This window comes from Protobothrops mucrosquamatus, unplaced genomic scaffold (genome assembly GCF_001527695.2).
Source record: "Protobothrops mucrosquamatus isolate PMUCROS unplaced genomic scaffold, P.Mucros_1.0 scaffold542, whole genome shotgun sequence".
Lineage (NCBI taxonomy): Eukaryota > Metazoa > Chordata > Lepidosauria > Squamata > Viperidae > Protobothrops > Protobothrops mucrosquamatus.
In genome coordinates this window covers 91,171-105,909 of record NW_015386847.1, presented here as the reverse complement: position 1 = coordinate 105,909, position 14,739 = coordinate 91,171, and the positions used below count along the sequence as shown (strand labels likewise).

Genomic DNA, 14,739 nt, shown 5'->3' with positions numbered 1-14,739 from the left:
CGGAGAGGAAAGGAGGGGGGGGTCTTCCCCCTTCTCCTTCTCCTCCTCCCCCACCCCCCACCCCATTCCATAGGTGGAGTTTCATCTCTGCAGAAGAGGGCCTTGGGCTGGAGGGGGGGGGCAGAATTAGCCTCCTGCAAGATCTGCAGGTGAGAGGAGAGGAGAGGCGGGGGGGGGGTCCCACTCAGGTCGCCGTAAAAAGTGTGGGGTTGGGGGTGGGGGGGTGCGTGGGTCGGGGGTTGATCTCGTGGCCTTCCTCGGACGGACTCCCCCTCGCGGTTAACCTTGAGACCGCTACCGCTACCTCGGAGGCAGGCGCAGCTCCGGCGCGCCCTTCTCCAACCGCCTCTGCCAGCCCCCACCCCGTCTGTGGTTCCCCACCGCGTTGTCATTCAGAGGGCCGCTTTAGTCGTTTGCCCACGGGCTTTCCCTTAGAAATCTGGAGATGGAGCGGGGAGGGGGGGGGCGCCGCTGAGTGAGCCGGTGAAATCTCCCCTTTTCTTTTGAGGGAAGATTTTTGACATTGGGGTACCTGTCCCATAACTCTTTCTCTCCCCCCCCCCCGCACTTGAAAGGTCTTACTTCCCCCCTATTTCATATCCAGGGCATAAAGGTGTAGAGTAGCTTTCTCCAACCTAGTGCCCTCCAGATGTGTTGGGATACAGACCCCCCCAACCTCCCTCTCCACTCACTGTTGCCTTCAGGCTGGGGATCCCTGGGTGTCAGTAGGGGGGGGGGCAATGTTCTTGGCAATTCTGCCCGCCTCCCCTTTCGTCGACCCTTTGGAAAATTAGCCCTTTGTTTGCCATTGCACCATCCCTGGGTGAAATGCACTCTGCACATGTCCAGATGCCATACTTTTTATATTCTTCAGCTGATCCAAAAACGGAGCCATGGGGGAAGGGGGCAGCTGGCCTCCCTCAGTTTGCCAATCCCAGTGTAATTTGTCTGCCTTGACTTGGGATGATTCCCATAGATGGGCTTGGATCCCTGTGCAACGTAAGAGCGCATCCTGCCTGAGTTGCTGTCCTGGCTGTAGAGGAGAATGCAAATAGGTTCGGCCCTTTTTGGCTACTGACCCACAATGTGCTCATTTTGGGAAGCTCTGTTGCAAACCTCTGCCTCTCCCCTTGATGGGAAGAATTGCAACTGGGTTAGAGAGAACAATAGTGACTCTGAACTGCAGCTGAGGGGCCTGGTGGGTGGGTGGGTGGGTGGGGGGTCAGAGAGCTGCCTTCTTTCCCCTATGCAGACAATGCTGCCTTCTCCCATTGCCCGCAGCAGCGTGCCAAGGCTGCCCCTGGGCAGGGTCAGCCTGGCAGAGGAACACAGGGAGGAGCCGGTGGGTGGGGAGAGATGCCTCCTCTAAGAAAGAGCTCCAAAAGGGGCTTGTCCAGTCGCAGTGCAGCCACCACCAAAGGTGCACCTGCTAAACTTATCCCTGTCATGCGGACTGCAACTCTTAAAGGCGCAGCAGCCCTTTTAAGCGGGACAGAGAAAGCAGCAGCAGCAGCAGAAAAAAAGAAAAGGAAAAAAAAAAAGCCGATCGCGGTTTTCCTGTTCCCTAGGCTGGGTGTCCCGGTAACTCTGCTGTCAGATGCCTTAGTGACAGAGATGGGAGTGTAGAAAGATGGCCCCCGGGAAGAGTTAAGGGGGTCAGGATGTGTGGGGAGAGGAGGACAGAGTCCACACTTATATGCCTGGCTTGCTTCGGGTGCCCTATGGCTACAAGTTCCTTTGCAGTAACACTAATGGTTGCTGAGTGGCCGTGGTGCTCTTATCCTGGGGTGCCTGCGCCTCGCTGGAACGAGGGGAGGGGGGAGGAGGAGAAGCAGCAAAGGGGACGATTCTTTAATGATAATATCTCTTGAGCAGCAGCTAGAGGCAGCATCCAGAGCATGGGAGCCTATCAGGGCACCGGTGGGGAGGGGGCAACAAGATGGGGGGAGGTTAATTTCCAAAGGATTTCACCTCTTCTGATTTTGCTCTGAGCTGCAATTACAAAGTGAATTATTACACAGTTAGATGTGTGCTTTTTGGACCTGTGAAGACCTCTGTGTCATCCAAAAGCTTGCATAGTTACGGCACCTCATTTGGTTGTTAAACACTTGCTGTTGATGTGTTTCCCTTACTCATTTTCCAGAATTAATTTCAGGTTTGGCAGGAGACTGAAAAGGCCACTAATGAAGGAAGTGGTCTACTACTTTGGTAGCTGGGATCACCTGCCAATTGGATCTGTGCCGTAAGATCTACTTTATCACTGTTGTGTCTTCTGTAGCGGTGTTCTTCAGACTCCCTGCAAGCATGACACACAGCAGCTAGTTCCCTAAGGAACGCACTGTGTTCACATAACACATTAAATCTAATTACTGGATTAATCCGTTTTCTGAATTTGCACAATAAGTTGAACGATCTTCATCACTCTAAACAGGCTGCGTTCGTATATCACACTAATCAACACCAACAAGCAAACAAACCTAAGTTTGGGGCATTGTGCAAATACAGTACCCCAGTTTTTCATTTATCTGGGTTATCCTATGGTGTGAACATGGCACTGGTATACAGTACTTGGTTCTCTGAATTTTTCTGTTTGGCAAAGATTCTGAAAATATTCTAAAGCAGGGATTGGTCAAAGGAAGCCTATGATCTAGTAGGTTATTCTTGGTGGATCTACAATGATATTCTTAGCTCCACATATATAGAGGGATCTGCCTCAACAATCAGTAATTAGACCATTTGCTTGGTCTTGCCTTCGCATGTGGTGTGAACCAAACCACAGTTCATGACTTAATGCATTATAGGTAGACTCAGCCAGTTTTGTCTGAAAAAAGCCTTAATTAAAACGATCTGTAATTTAGTGTAATGGTTTTAATTTAGCCATATGGTAAGCTATATTTCCCCTATCTCATCCCAATGTTCTTTATGCTTGTTTTCTCAGAGGTTTGAATAGGTTTCAATAAGGTGGTGGGGCGTGTCCCAGCATTTCCCTGCTGCCCTCCAGAAAAGCTGGGATTGCAATTCCAAAACTTGGGAATTCTCACAATTCTAGTCTTGGGCGTATCAGGGATTGGAGAAATCAGGTCAGGGAAGGTCGATCTGCAGAACTGCAGGCTTAGGGTTGGTTTGGCCATTGAAACGGAGTTGGTCAGAATTGAAGTATCATCTCTCACAGTGCCAAGATAGAGAGTAATGAGCATGGCTGGCTCAGGAATTCTGGAAGTTGAAGTCCACGAGTCATAAAAGAGCCAAGGTTGCCTACCCCTGACGTAGGACATCTGCATGCCTTTCAAGGGAGGCCTATAATAGAGGACACATTTCCTTGGAGTGGAGCAAAACTCACCCATCCACTGTGATGCAGCTGTGGAGTTTCTTGCAAGATGTTCTGAAAACGCTAGTGGCTGCTCTGGTACACAAGTTGATCATTTGGATTTACCCACAATAAAGTAAAACGCTGAAGAAACCACTGGGTTTGGGCTGCCACAGTACACAAGCTGCCGCCGCCGCCACCCAACGGATCAAGATAAACCCTAATCAAGCTTTGCCTGTTGTATAATTGCATCTGCTAGATCTTCACCTGACCGAGTGAAATCTGCAGCATGGAACGCAAAGCTTTTATTTCACGCCCTACTCTTTTGGTAACCTAGAATAAGGCACGTGGGTGCCTGTTTTATTTTTATTTTTTATCCCCTGTTCTGTTTTCTTTTCCCTATATCCATACCCTAACCCCACCCTACCCAATGTCTTCAAGCTCTTCTCAATTCCCCACTGAGCAAAGAAGCCTTGCAAAAGACCTTGTCCAGGGCTGTCGCAGGAAAGGGGCCCAGAAAAAAGCCAAATGGCAGCCACACAACCATGTGATCAAAGCTTTATCCCTTGTTACCATGTGTTACGGTTCACATTAAAAAAGAAATGGTGCTTCGGTCGCACGGTTGGGTCTTGGCATTTTTCCTTCTCCCCATGGACACCCCTGGGCTTACGCCTATGATTCCCCCCCCCAATCTGTTCATGCGGTATAAATGCAAAAATAGATACACTGAGTGTTTTGTTGTCAAATCATTACCATTTCTTCCCCCCCTCCCCATCGTCTAGGCTGACCTCCCCCTTTGCTTCAGTTTGCTCAATGTAGACCATGATAGATAGATAAATAAAGCAAAGCAATAGATAAATAAAGCAAAGCAAAACAACCTCCCCCCCCCCTCCGCCACTTTTCCCGGTAAAATCCAACTGGCTCTGCAAATGATAGAAAAGGATTATTCTCTCTCTCTCTCTCTCTCTCTCTCTCTCTCTCTCTCTCTCTCTCTCTCTCTCTCTCTCTCTCTCTCTCTCTCTCTAGATACATATATATAAAAATAATTTTAAATGCAGCCATCTCATTCAGAAGCTGTGTGACTGAAATTTGGCAGGAGCAAAAGCTGGCCTAAGGGATGCGCCTTCTGTTGTCTCGGTGGAAATCCACTCAAATTTGCAGTGATCTCAAGTTGGCAAAGTTGCAAGGAGTGCATTTATCTGAATACTAATGCCCTGCCTTGCCTGTATTAAGCTATGCAAATGACTCTTCCCCATTGCCTATCGCTGACACAGGCTAGGGGGGGGAGGGGAGGAGAGGGCTGGCCAGCAACTCCAGGGATGATGGAGAAAGGAAAAGGGCGCCCGCAAAGGCTCCTTGTAGGAAGCTGACAAAAATGATCATCGGTGCACCGATGAACTAAAAATAAGCAATAAGCGTTGCAGTAACTCAAGGTGATCTTTTGAACACTTCTCTGGAAGCTGACATTGGGATGATGGGTGCGTCGTTTCCCATGCATGCGCGCGTGCACACACACACACACACACACACACATACACATGCACATCATTTCATCTGAACCAAATAACAAATTATTGAATGGCAGAGAGAAGCTATTCAACAAGCTTGGCCAGCCTCAGCTTTGAGAATGGGAAATTCATGCTTTCCGGATGTGGCACTGCATCAATTCCCAGCCTCCCAGGCTGGCACAGCCATTGCGGAGGGATGTTGAGGGAGGCTTCTTGGAAGGTCCCTGGGTCCCTTTGACTTCACTAAGGAGATGGCTTGGGGCGACCTCTTCCCGAGTTCCCGGACGTTCTGGGAGTTGTGATCTCCAAATATCTGGGGAAGATTTAGTGAGAGGGTTCCATAGGTCATCTTTTAAGATACCCTGCCAGAAGTATTGGAATCCTATTACAAGAGTTGTTTCTAATGAATCAAGTTAGCAATCAATGGAGAAACCTCAGAAAAGCCCCTGCTGGGTCAGAACAAATTAGCTTCATCTTATCCACCTCCTGCTTTTCCTGAAACCAGAGTACTTATTAATTACATTTTATGTCCCTGCCTTTCTCCAGGGAGTTCAAGATTGTGCTCACCAGGGATGGCCAGAAGGTAGACCAAGCTCTATTGTTAGACCTCCATGTGACTTGCAGAACAGATCATCAGGGGATTTTTACTCCCAGCTGTTTAACAACTGTCACAACAGAGAGCGTGCCCCCCTCTAGATTAGGCGATAGAGATGAAAGTAAGCTAGAAAGAAAGAGGAGGAGTTCAAAAGTGGATTGGTTTATTTGTCTCTAAATCTGAGGTCTTATCTTTTGTCCGCCTAGATGATGGTCACCACAATCTGATGAGACTCATTAGGCAGAAAAATGGTGGCTGGTTCAATGCTCCCAAGGCTAAATTAACATTTCCCCGTTGTCGCCCAGTCCTAGGTCACTCCTATAGTACTGATTTCATTGCATCACCCAACCATTGTTGAAATGATATAGAAGCTGTCCACATTACTGCTACTTTGGCAGAGTAATACCAGGGAAATCTGAAAAGATGCTCTAAATCTATAGTGTGGAAATTACCTTGATACTCTAGCCATTACATGGCACTGACTTTCAATTCTTGCACTGAAAGCAACTTCTTGAATTAAGAGTGTCCTCTGAGATAACCTTGTTCCCTATTGCGTCTTGTGTTTTTGTCATTTCCAAGGCCTTCTTTGAAACTAGCTTTGGTTAGGGACTTCAAGATAATAGCTATCCAAACTAGGGCCCACAGATTTGTCTCCCTCTATTATTGGCAGGCTTGTGAAATAAGAGAAATTGAAAATGAATGGCTGGGTTAAATGGAAAAAAAAAATAGAATTGTGACTTTCTAGTGGTAATCCAGAATTTGGCAGTAGAGGTAGACTTTAGAACGTGCTTAACTCTAAATCTGGACCAACATTGTATAACTACTGTATTCATATACATATATGGGTATTAGAGCAGGGGTCTTCAAACTTGGCCCTTTTAGGACTTGTGGACTTCAACTCCCAGAATTCCTGGCTGAGGAATTGAAGTCCACAAGTCATAAAAGGGCCAAGTTTGAAGATCCCTGTGCTAGAGCAGCCGTTTGTTTCTTACAAATAAACTAGAAATCACCCAACTGCATATTAGCTGATAGTGCTCTGACTTCCAAACGTGAATTGGAATAAGGTGGTCCTCAATTTAAAACCATAATTAGGACCAGAATTTTGGTCGCTGAGCCAGGCGGTTGCTGAGTGAATCAGATCTGATTTTATGACCTTTATTGCTCATGGTTGTTAAGTGAATCATGCAGTCATTAAGTAAAATCCAGCTTTGCCCGTTGACTTTGCTGGTTGGAAACCAGCTGCGAAGGTTGCAAATGGTGATCACATGACCCCAGAATGCTACAACCATCGTAAATACATGCCGGGGATGCTACAACGGTTGTAAGTGCGAGGATTGGGTTTAGGTTTCAGTGCTACTGTAACTTTGAACAGTTGTTAAATGAATGGTTTTAAGTTGAGGGCTACCTGTAATCATTGGCTTAAAAAAAAAAAGAATCTATCATTCTTTCCATGTTGGTCTATAAGTGAGGGTGAAGGTTCGTTCTCCGAGTTTGTGGATTGGTTTCCGAACGTTTCGTTACCAAGCTAGGTAACATCTTCAGAGGTGTTTAGTGGATGTCAGTGTCCACGTTCTTCTGTTTATAAGGGCTTCAGGTGTGGGTGTGTCAGGTGAGGGTCCTGTGATGGGTCTTGTGACACCTGACCCATCACAAGACACACCCACATCTGAAGCCCTTATAAACAGAAGAACATGGACATCCCTTAAATTCCGCTGAAGATGTTATCTAGCCTGGTAACGAAGCCAACACACAAGCTCGGAGAACAAACCTGCACCCTCACCTGAGCTACAGATGCTTGCTACTATTGGTATATACGTGTTTTGGAGAGGGAGTGTTATAGAATTTGTCCCCATATAAACACGTTAATCTGAGAATACAATTTGCAATGACTATAGAAACTGATGAACTGGTCCTCACTGTACTGGTCACCTTAGGGTGCAGGCAAAAGTGTAGCTGATTGGACTTTCTCCCACTTTACCCCAACATTTTGCTGTCATGCCCTTCTCAAACATTGGGGCCTTTTTAGGTGACGGGTTGTAGAGCTGGGTGTGTATACTCAGTTCTCGTTTCATCGCAGCAGCTGGCATGGGAAGTGCAGCATTACAGCAGAGAGGAGCTGATGCCCAAGCTAATGAACTGTTGAGTTTTGGGGTGAAAATATAGAGCACCTGTCTCCTCTCTGGAAATGTGGAGCCATTCTAAGTGCATTTACACTATATACAGCAGATGTTTCTGCTAGACAAAATAAAGCCTTTTATTTCAGATGTGTGTGCATGTGTGTTTTCCAAGCCTCATTCTCTGTCACAAAGTAATTGTCTGCCCTCTTAATTTCCTGCGGCGGTAAACATTTGGATTGATTTTTAAACACGTCTAGTGAGATGCTTTAAGATAGCCATTGATTATTACCAAGTAAAATTGTTGCAGGAAACAGAAAGATTGAATTTTCCCAAGAGGAGGGGGAGGAGATACCGAAGACTTCAAAAACTGCAATTATTATATGCTTAATGGCCACTCGATCGATTGGCAGAAGCCCAAAAGATTGGATGATTGCTGAATATATTTCACGGGGAGTGAAGGATTTTGAAAGGTTGGGTCTCACCTCATAGCTCCTCTTTTTCCAGATCCAGAGACTTGATTAGACATACCGATACAAGCCTCCGAACCTGTTTGATGGCCAAAAGCCCAGCCCAGCCCAGTAACACAAGCTGGGCTAATGACAGCATTTGACATAAGGGAAGACTGTTGTTCTCAAGCCGTGGCTTATCCTGGGGCAATCCGTTATTTTAAAGCAGTGTTTCTCAACCTTGCCAACGTTAAGACGTATGGACTTCAACTCTCAGAGCTGGCTAGGGAATTCTGGGAGTTGTCAACATCTTAAAGTAGACAAGATTGAGAAATGCCGTTTTAGAGCTTCAAAAAAAATAGGCAGGGCCAGGACAAAGAAAAGGATATTGTTAGGACAAAACCCAGTTGCATTTACAGATAGTCCTTGACTTATGGCCAAAATCAAAACCAGGATCTCCAGTGCTAAGCAAGGCAGTTGTTAAGTGATTTTATGAGCTTTTTTGCCATAGATGTTAAGTAAATCACATAGTTGTTAATTGAATATGGCTTCCGCCATTGACCTTGCTTTTTGGAAGTCACCCCCAAAGCACTGCAGCTATTGTAAATACAGGTCAGCTCCAAGCACCTGCATTTTGATCATGTAACTGTAGAGATGCTGTAATCATTGTAAGTGTGAGGACCCATTGTAAGTCACCTTTTCAGTGTCTTGTAACTTTGAATGGCCACTAAATAAATGGTTGTCGTTTTTAAAGATAGGTCATGTGTTATGGCACAGTTGCCACCTTGTGCATGGCACAGATGATTCCAGAGTTTGGGTACCACTCCAGAAATATAGGTTTGCTGTCTTGGCAGGAGTTCAGATTGGGAACCTAGCTGTACTGCCAAAGCAGAATTTTTGCAGAATCTTGCAATACCAGTACTACATGTCCAGTAGATGATCAGAAGTTGTATTCAGTAGTGAATGGAACTCCATACAATAGAAAGAGCAAGTAGATTATATTCCCTTCCACAATTCCAATATCGTGTTGGCTGACACATCTAGAGTTGCAGTATTAACAATCTAGAAGAATGCCAGGATATACTGTAGATATCTGCTTCACTCCATTTTGGAGGCATAAACTAATATACTGTTAATATTTTGATAGAAACCACACTTTGTCTAACAGCTGGACAACGGGGCTGGACATAAGTGCTTAGAGGATTTTCATAGGCCATGTAATTCAGGGCAGAGGGGAAGGAGGAAAAGGAGTAGCCAGCTTTACAGGGACAAATGCACAAAATTAACATCTGTTGGCTTCTGGGAATGACCTAATTTCAGGTCTGAGCTGATGCCAGGAAGCTATGGCAACATATACTGCAGGGGTCTGCAAAGCCTGTCAGTACAAAGGACACATAAATAGCAAAGGTGTGTCCCTCTGACCGGGTTTGGTACATATCAGTGCCTTAGAGAAAAAGCCATGTTGGCTTTTCCCACCAAATCAGGTGGTGAAGGACTTGGAGGGGATCCAACTGATCTTCCATAAGAGTAGAAAGCAGCTTGGGGGAAGGGGGAACAGTCCTAACTTCTTCCCACCCCTGGGTTGGTCAGTTCATATAACTATGAGGAATGTCTTTGGGCATCTTTATCCCTCCTCTCAATTTTAAATATACTGGTGGTCCTCAACTTACTTCGTTTAGTGACCGTTCAAAGTTACAACAGCACTGAAAAAAGTGAGTTACGACCATTTTGCACACTTACGACCGCTGCAGCATCCCCATGGTCATGTGATCAAAATCCAGACACTTGGCAACTGACTCATACTTATGACGGTTGCAGTGTCCTGAGATCATGTGATCACCTTCTGACAAGCAAAATCAGTGGGGAAGCCAGGTTCACTTAACAACCACGTTTCAAATTTAACAACTGCGGCAAGCAAGGTCATAAAGTGGGGCAAATTACACTTAACAAGTGTCTCGCTTAGCAACAGGAATTTTGGGCTCAATTGTGGTCGTAAGTCGAGGACTACCTGTACTTATGGAAGACATCACTATAGGGCCAAACTTATAGAGTGAGCCATTACTCAACAACAAGATTAGCTGCTAGCATCTTCTAGATAGGTTGGGATTCTTCAGCTAAGAATTTAAATCATTACAGTTCCATTCTGTGTCCAGTTGAGGATAATTGCTCTACCATGTTTCCCCGAAAATAAGCCCCACCCCAAAAATAAGCCCCAGTTAAGATTGTCAGCCAGACGGATGCAGTTACTACTGTATTTCCACGAAAATAAAATCGGCCTTTTGGAACAAAAATTAATGTAAGACCCGATTTTATTTTTGGGGAAACATGGTAGTATCAAGGATAATGGTGCACCAACTCCTTTTTTATTTTGAAGGCTCTAAGGCTGTCTACATGTCAGAAAACTGGGTCAATGGGGTGAGTCTATAATTTCCCATATTGCCCCAGAATGATGCTAAGATGGGGCCACTGGGTAATTTACAGAGCAGATATCTCACAACACAACTGCAGTGTTGCCAACTATTAGGTACTACGGTAGTCCCCAGCAGGGGCATTTTATTTTTGTTCTTTATTATTTATTCCTCCAAATGTTCTCCTGCTCCAGTCAGACTCCAGGTGGTGTACATATCAACATAAAAACAATTCCTTAGGACACATCTCCCAACCCACCCATCAAACAGCCAGACACCATCATCAATAATCAGGCAATTGCCTGATCCCCACCAACTGAGACATCGAAGGAATCCAGACCTGTTTAAAAATAAAAGCTTTACGTTCTTGAATGCCTGGAGTGAAGAGGCCAAGCAAGATGATGTCTGTTGGGGATAGCATGATGGACTAGGAGACTTCCAAGGACCCTTCCAATTCTGTTATTCTGCCAGCCACAGAAAAGTCCAGCTTCTAGGTCAGACATGTCAAACTCGCGATGTCACTTGACGTTGCGCAACATAACGGAGCTTTTTCGCCATTGCCAGCAATGGGGTGGGCATGGTTTACCGATGACACGTCCGGCCCACGGGCTAGCAGTTTGACACCCCTGTTCTAGGTCATGTAAGTTTTTGTCAGGACATTATTGAGCAAGCGTGTCTATGGGTGACAGGATAGATGGAATAATTGTGAACTGGGTGGTCCCTATCCGAGCCCAGCACCATCCCGTAGAGGCGATATAGGTCAGTGATGGCGAACCTTTTAGACACCGAGTGCCCAAACTGCAACACAAAACCCACTTATGCATCATCGGGTGGCCATTGGCTGGGTGTGGCCCATTGGCTGGGTGTGGCTGCCGTGGTAACGTCAGACTGGGTGGGACTAAAAAGTTCAATCAATCAATTCCAACTTTGCAAGATCTTTTTTTTTCCCACAAGAAGTTGAAATTGACTGATTGATTGAACCTTTTTTTTTTCACACGGCGGCAGAGGCCTAAAGTGAAAAGGTTTTATAAAACCCAGCTGAAGGCCTAGGACTGGGGCGACGGCACGCATGCCCACAGAGAGGGCTCTGAGTGCCACCTCTGGCACCCGTGCCATAGGTTCGCCACCACTGATATAGGTGATAACCAATACTTTCATAAAATAGGCGTTGTTTTGCACTAATGGGTTCCACCAGGACAACTTCAAATTTACACTGTATTGGATACAAAATAGTCCTCAACTTAAAATCATTTAACAACTGTTTGAAGTTACGACAGCACTGAAAAAGGTGATTTATGACCAATCCTTGTGGTTACAACTGTTGCGGCATCCCCAGGATCACGTGATTACAATTTGGCAACCAGCTTGTATTTATGATGGTTGGCAGAAACCCAAAATCACACAATCACCATTTTCAACCTTCCCAGGGGGCGTCCAAACAAACAGAGTCAATGGGAGAGAAGCCAAATGTGCTTAATGATTCGCTTAAGAGCCATGGTGATTCGTTTAATGACCATAGTGTCAAGCAAGACTCACTTAATGACCCCATTGATTAAGCTCTGGTCCTGATTATGGACGTGCATCAAAGACTATCTGTATGCATGTATTCTGAATCTTATAAACAGCAACTTTATATAGGAGCTTTTCACTATTAAAATATTATTTGCAAAGTGGCAGCGGGATCTGGAGTTCCTCCAGAATATTCACCAAAGCCCAGATTCCCTTCTCTGTAGTATGGTGGAACATTTCCAATTTATGGGTGGAAACCAAGGATCCAGGGGGGTGGGTTGCCCAGGCGAGGGGGCATGTGTGGGTCAGAAGTAGTGGCAGAGACACTGAGTGGGAGAGGTATGTCAACCAGACAGGAGGGCTGGCGGAACTGATGGCAATTGAATGAGCCCTTGATACAAAGGGTCTATTGTCCAGCCCCCAACTCAGGCCCTCTCAAGCTGCCAGCTCTGGCAATTCTCCCTCCCTGCTTACAAAGTGACAATATGGCCACACACACTCTCTCTCATGGCTCCCTCGTCAACTTTCTCTCCTTCCTGGCTCACTTCTGGAAGGTTTTCTCAGCAAAAGAGAATCAAAACCAGTTTGGAGATTCAGCCACACCTCAATACTACAAAACCCAGAGGTCCGACTTGCCGACTTCTCATCCAGCAGAGAAAAGGCGCTGTTCAACACCAAGTCAAGGGATGGCTTTTCCAAGAATCGCTCAAATGGATGATGCGTTCGAATGGATGCTGAGATCTTTACTCTGCCTGTCCATGCTGGAAGAACTGGTCCTTCTGACTAAGAAGATCCCCACCATCGAGAGTCCAGTTCCCTAAAAGATTTTCATGAAACATCTAAAACAGCTCTAGCTGACATTTTCCTTGAATGAATGTCAGAGGCCACTTTATTCCACTATTTCTATTGGTCTCCTAACAATTCAGGAAGATTGAGATCTGGTGATAAGCATTGACGTATTTATTTGTCCACGATATATCACTGTATCCACACCCACTCTTTTTTTTTTTTTTTTGCCATTGATGGACTGCTCCTATTGTTCTTCCTTTTCTTTTCTTTTTTTAGCCACTTTTTTAGAAAATGCTGCTCAGCCTCAAACCCTTTTTTTTCTCCCAGATCTTCATCATAGGAAATTTTTTCCTTAATTAGGTTGCCTGGCAGGGAATCAGTTTTGTGACTGCAGAGATGGAGGGAGGGAGAAGGGCAGGACAGAAAGAGAAATGTGTATACCGGCCTCCTAAAAGATCCTGGTGGACTTTTTTTGCACATTCACACTTTACGGTTGGGGAGAAGAAGTCAGACGTCCTGCTTTTTTCAGAGTTGAGGAACAAGGGACTATCCAGAAATGGCTGAGGTGGAGAATTCACTGCCTTTGGCAGGCCACAATATCTTTCTCTCTGGGTTCTAATTCATTCCCAAAGGTGAATTTCTTCCTGAACCCTCTGGGCTAACTTTTTGCCTGGGTGGAGGAGCGACCCACCTCCCCTTGGATGCCACTCTAATTCCGTGGGGTGGACAAGAGTTATGTGTGCTTTCATCCCCCCCCCTCTTTTTTTTTCCCCTGCAGTTTTGGCACAATGGACTGCAGATTTCATGCCTATTACCAGGCAGAAATTCAGCAGTTCGTTTCAGCCTCTGTGCCGCTTCAAAAAGGATTTGCTGTGAAGCATGGAAATACGAGGCAAGGACGTCCTAGAGCCTGAGGGATGTAATGTGGGGAGGGAGGGAACCAGTGGGGGGAGTATAAGTGTTTTGGAACGGGGAGTACTTGGTTCGCAGCAGGCCTCCGTTGCAGTAACCATTAGGCCATTGCTTCTTTCTTTGCAAAGGCACCAAATGCCTTCCAGATGTTTTTGGATTTATATCCCTATCAACTTCAGGCAGTGTGGCCAGTGGCAAGAGACTCTGCCTGTTGTGGTTTAAAATAACAACTCTTGCAGTACTGTATACCATACAAAGAGAGGACCTTCCTATTCCCATTGTGTGGTTTCACGCAACATGGTTTACCTACGTCCGTATCTGGTGGCTCCATTCACCCCAAATGCTAAGCCGGGTTGATTCCAATCTTGGTTAGGTTTCATACGGCTTGCCATGTTGCCTGAGCCCAGACCATTAATTTACAAGCCAATACAATGCACAAATCACCCAAAAAGTTAATTCAAAAACTAGATTAAGTTTTTGTTCTATGAATACAACCCTGGAGAACCTAGCTGCCTCTTACATCTGTCTTGATATCTGCATTCCTCGTGCCTCACGTTAATCTCTGTTCATTGATCAAAGCCATTCATCTATTTCAGATGTGTTGGGACTGCCCATCTCTTGAGTTAATCTGAGACTCCTTTGTTTCTAATCTTAACTTGTCTTGTGGAGGCAGCTGGTTCTCATGCCAAAAGAACTTGCTCAAGATAGATGATAACAGTTTCTGCCTCTTCTCACAGTCTATTCCTGTTCTACCGATAAGTCATTACATTCAGACACTTCTTCTGAGTCCTGCCCCCCCAAGCTGTCAACAGAACCCAGACCTGCTAACTTCTCATCAGCTTCAGAGATGTAGGTCCAAATATGGCTTTCTGCTCAGGACTGGACGTCCTTCGTGGGATGTTAATTCCATGATTTAAAACTAAGCACTAGTCAGATTTTGTTCCCAATGGTTCCTAGGAGAAGGTGAAACATACAATAATTGAAACATCAAAACATCTCTCTTTCCTCAGTTCACAAAATAGAGCAGACACAGCTTTGGAGAATGTGACACATACACACGTGCACACCCCGCCACCCATCCCAAGTTCACATAATTACTTAGCTATTCATTCTGTGAGTGACAGGCTGTCATCGTTATTTTTGAGATG

At 45.6% G+C, this 14,739-nt stretch overlaps 1 protein-coding gene across 1 annotated transcript in view; it reads left to right on the top strand.

Moving 5' to 3' along the window:
• The first annotated feature begins 12,186 nt into the window (after positions 1-12,186).
• KIRREL2 (kirre like nephrin family adhesion molecule 2) overlaps positions 12,187-14,739 on the top strand; it is a 30,748-nt gene continuing 28,195 nt past the window's right edge. The window contains exon 1 of the mRNA XM_015816966.1: positions 12,187-12,229. Within this exon, the coding sequence (XP_015672452.1) occupies positions 12,187-12,229 (43 nt within the window). The remainder of the gene's footprint in view (positions 12,230-14,739) is intronic.